Source organism: Fulmarus glacialis, unplaced genomic scaffold (assembly GCF_000690835.1).
Source record: "Fulmarus glacialis isolate BGI_N327 unplaced genomic scaffold, ASM69083v1 scaffold39856, whole genome shotgun sequence".
In the NCBI taxonomy this organism is placed as follows: domain Eukaryota; kingdom Metazoa; phylum Chordata; class Aves; order Procellariiformes; family Procellariidae; genus Fulmarus; species Fulmarus glacialis.
In genome coordinates, this window is record NW_009216940.1 from 34,954 (window position 1) to 39,293 (window position 4,340).

A 4,340-nucleotide genomic window follows, 5' to 3' on the forward strand; every position below is an offset into this window, starting at 1 on the left:
CACATACACAAGTCAACCCAACCTTGCCTCTGCCTCCTGTCTGCCTCTTTGTTCTTGACCTGCAAACATTCATTTCACAGTAAGAGGCAACAGTGATTTTTACTATCAGCTAGATGTAACTCACTCAGGAAAGTCAAACCCAGTTCTAATTTTGTGCATATTCCACTAAAACAGCACCATTCCTACAAAAGTAGCAAACAAGAAACAACAAGTGCCCTGGAAAAATCTACTTGCCCTTGCTCCTGCCTCTGAGGGCAGAGCTGCAAACACGAGGCCACAGCTACAAAGGGCCACACACAGCAGCAACTGCCCCACGCACTTCAGAGCAGCACTGAAAGGCCATGCACTTTGTGACCTCTAACTGTGCAAACCACTGAGGTTGTGGTCCATGAACATCTTTAAAATGCTCTCAAATACAGACATTTTCATGAATTTGGACCACAGCTCTTTATTTTAACTATACAAAGAATTTACACAAGCTACACATAATATACTTAGCTTTGACATCATTCAGAAATCAGAACCAAAGTCACACCGTTTTGGCTACCAAAGTTGTACGAAGGTAAAAAGAGGTCTGAAATATGCTAACAGTTTCTATACCTGTAGTTTTAAATAAAGTTTCATGTCACCCCACCGTGAATTATGAGGGTTTTTCTTCACAATGAATCTGAGCACTGGTTCCCTCTTGTCTAAGTCACAGTCTTTAAGAAGATACTCTTCTTTTGCTTCTGTCCTTGTTATAAGCTTATGTTTATCTTCAACATCTCTGGAAGATGTAAAATAATGATCAGAAAGCTACACCTGAAAACCACGTTATTAACATCTAAGTCCCCATCACTTCTAATCACTTCACATTCCTGAAATACAGGCAGACCTCATCCTCTCAGTTTTTTTGTATGCAAGTAACTTTGGATTCCAACAATCTAGCTAAACTCCAGGACAGGTTTACTGAAATTTAAAAATTCTCCCATTTGAGCAAACATAGGCTGAGAAGCCTGCTTTTCTAGACGGGCTCTTCTTCTATTTTATTACAAGAAGGAGTAACTGAAACTTAAAAGGAGTATGAATAATTTTAGGTATTCACCTAACCCAGATGCAATTCAAGAGGACAAAAGTACAAGCCTGACACATGGTCAAGAGAGAAAGAATGTGTAATGTGAGACAGGTCAGATCACCTGAGAATACACACACTCCATATGCTTCTAGATCCCAGAAACAGATTAGCAACAGAGCACTTGTTTCTAAATGCAAGACCGCAGGCAGAGGAACCGTAAAATAGAGACCTTAAAATATTGTAACTTTTACCAGACAGATAACGAAAAACTGTGTAACCACAGCAGCATTTATGAGTTAATGAAAAAATTTACATTTACGCAATCCTGACTGAAGTACAACTTGAATGCTTGAACCGGAACAATCTGCCAAACAGCAAGCGCCAGCAACGGTCATCAAGGAAGCACTGCTGTAAACGTAGCTTTACTAGAATCCGAAGTCCACAATAAAAGCTAATGCAGCAAGGAATCTCTATAAACATCCAGCTACAAGTGCTACTTACTCCTAAGGCTCCGAGCCCTCTCCTTAATATCCTTTCTCCACCATCTTACATTCAAGAGACAGCACTTTGTCTCTGAGGGCTGTGAACTGCCTACACCATGTGCACACCCCCAACCCCTCCCTGTAGCAAGCAGGGAAGCTCTCAGAACAAACTCCTAGCTGTGAGCTTTCCCCCCCCGCCCCCATTCATTCTCGCACTTATGGGTGGTTGGTGGTTGGCTGCCTCAGAGTTGGTTTCATTGCCCTGGTTATCTTGACGGCTTTTGGACCATTCTCTGTGTTAAAGATAAGAGAGCGTAGAGACTGCCTTCTGCTCCGGGTCAAACTCCTGCTTACCCTGCAGGTCAACCGGCAACCCCCCGTGGTGGTCCTGCCCTCTGGCTGCCATGCTCCCAGCCCACTCGTGCTGACCGAAGTACTAACTTTACTTGGGTTAATCCACTAAGATAGCAAACACTCTCCTAATCCCTGCTGTACTTCAGAAAGCAGGTATTCTGTGTTCTATCAGTTTTTTGAATAGCTTTAAGTCTGCAACCAGACATTGATTTCCATGATGACAAACGCATTAGTGGTTCTCAAGACATCATGTTTCCATGTTATGTAAAAATCTACTGATGTTCCCTATGCTAAGACAGGCTCACGAGACAATGCTGCTGTTCTCCACTTCCATAACAGAAAATACAGAGATTGTCACTCAGCTTCCATTTACTTTTTCAGTAAGTATTAAGTTACCGAAAAATGTCTCTTTGCTGACAGCCTTTTTAATTAAACAGAATGATTTTAATTAACTAAATTATAGCCAGCAATCTTTACATAAAATAAAGCTTCCCTCTCCTGATTATTTGTAATACCTGCAATTATCACATGTTGCCCAATCAAAGTGCTGCATAAGGTAGGAATCCATGAACTCTTTGCCACAGTCTCCACAGATGAGATAGTCAAATTCTAGTACAGGTGCTAATGGAAAGAAATTTTTTTTTTTTTTAAGGAACTACCACGTTAAAAACAAGCATCTGGAATTGGTATTACATGCAATTTTACTAAAATTCACATTATAGTATTTGTTACAGACTAGATTCACTCCTCTGTTGAAGTTTTCCAGAAAGATACAGTACAAATTCAAACACGTTATCATGCAATCCCATCTCTGCTAGTATATTTCTGTTCTTGCTGGAACATTCCCTGTATTAAGTATTGGATTTCAACATTCAAATGCACACATTTGTTTCGATTTAGCCATTTTTTTAAAAAAAAAAATTCTCTGCATTTCCCCATAAAGTGCTTCATATCCCCTCCTACAGCTTCCTCTGTTCTGGCCCTCCAGGGTATGTCCTGACATACAGAGGACATGCAGGCAGGAACAGGAGGAAGCAGAGAAGGGGATGCAGTGTGAAGAGGGTGGCTAGAGCAGGAAGCAGTACAGGAGCTGCACTGGCATCATCATCCTCTCAGCTCTACTCCAGTTTTTTTCCTAGCTCAGCCACACCTGCCTCTCCCTAAACAGAGCTCGACGGCGGCCTGGGGCAGTTGGCATTCCAGCCGGCAGAAATGGAGGTGGATGGCCAGAGAGCTGCTAGGAGTGGAATGGGGATGGAGCTCCACTACAATCCTCTCCCCAAGCCCTCTCAGCACTGCTCCAAGCCCAGACTCATCCCAGTGCCGGCCCATCACTTCTGGACGCATCCTCGCCGGGTAGATCACCTCCAGCGTCATCGTCATCTGCTTTATGTTCCATGTGACATCAAGAAACACCGATTCAGGTAAAGCAGCTATAAGGAAGGGTCCTTTAACAGTAACAGTGTAATTCTAGCAGAAAATTAACATTTTTATACAGTTTCATGAGCTGAAAGTGAGGTAATGCTGCAGAATATTAACAATACCTGAAACAGAAGATTAATGCTTGACATGCAGCACCATACATTTTTAATTGTGTTTGCATTTATAGCAGATTCGATCTAGCAAAGACGACATTTAATGCCAATTCAGTCCTACTAGCGACAGTGGAATGCTCACTTCACATAGCCATGCTCTTACATCACATTTCATCGTTTAAGGCAGTACTCCCGAACATAAAGACATTTTATTAAGACAAGGATATTGTGAATTACACAGCAAAAATACCCCCCAGTGCAAAGGCATCCCAGATCTACTTAATTTATTGTTAAACATTAGCCCCTCAAAAGAAGTAGGGCTGCTAGTTGTTTACACTCTTAATGAAATCTGGTGGTGATTTCTAACAAAGAGATACACTGCACCAACAGCCCTGCAGCTGATTCAGAGCAGAACAAAGCAAGACAAAGACAATCCCAGAGAAGAAAGTGAATCTATTTTGGGATCCTTACTTCTCCATTTGCTTTTTGGAGGGAGAATATCACAAGCCAATATGTCGAAATCCTCCACCCAACGATCAGCAACTTGGCGTCAGTACGTTTTATAACGACAAAAGCTGGCACTGCAGCAGTGCTCTAATCTTGGCACAAACGGTATCAACCTCAAAATTCCCAGAACCGACAAAGCCGCGCAGATTTACACTTATTTCGATCTTAAAATTCAAATTCCCGAAAGAAATGGTGGAAATAATGTTTATCGGGGAAAGGAAAAAACTGCTATACCCAAGGGCACTGACTGTGTCCCACTTCCGCGGCTTAAAATTCTTCATTTTTAATCACCGCGTATTTGCTAGCCGCTTTAATGCTGAAAGAATGGGACGCGCCAGAAATTGAGCACATCCAGAAAGAGGCGTTAGGAGGAAGAAGGGAGGGGAGAAAGAAAAAAAAAAGGGGGGG

General features: G+C 42.2%; 1 protein-coding gene across 1 annotated transcript in view; it reads right to left on the reverse strand.

Moving 5' to 3' along the window:
* XPA (xeroderma pigmentosum, complementation group A) overlaps positions 1-3,267 on the reverse strand; it is a 5,082-nt gene extending 1,815 nt beyond the window's left edge. The window contains exons 1-3 of the mRNA XM_009579485.1: positions 3,160-3,267; positions 2,406-2,545; positions 601-766 (exon numbers count right to left, since the gene is read on the reverse strand). Coding sequence (XP_009577780.1) covers positions 601-766; positions 2,406-2,545; positions 3,160-3,267 — 414 coding nt within the window. The remainder of the gene's footprint in view (positions 1-600; positions 767-2,405; positions 2,546-3,159) is intronic.
* Between the last annotated feature and the right edge of the window lie 1,073 nt (positions 3,268-4,340).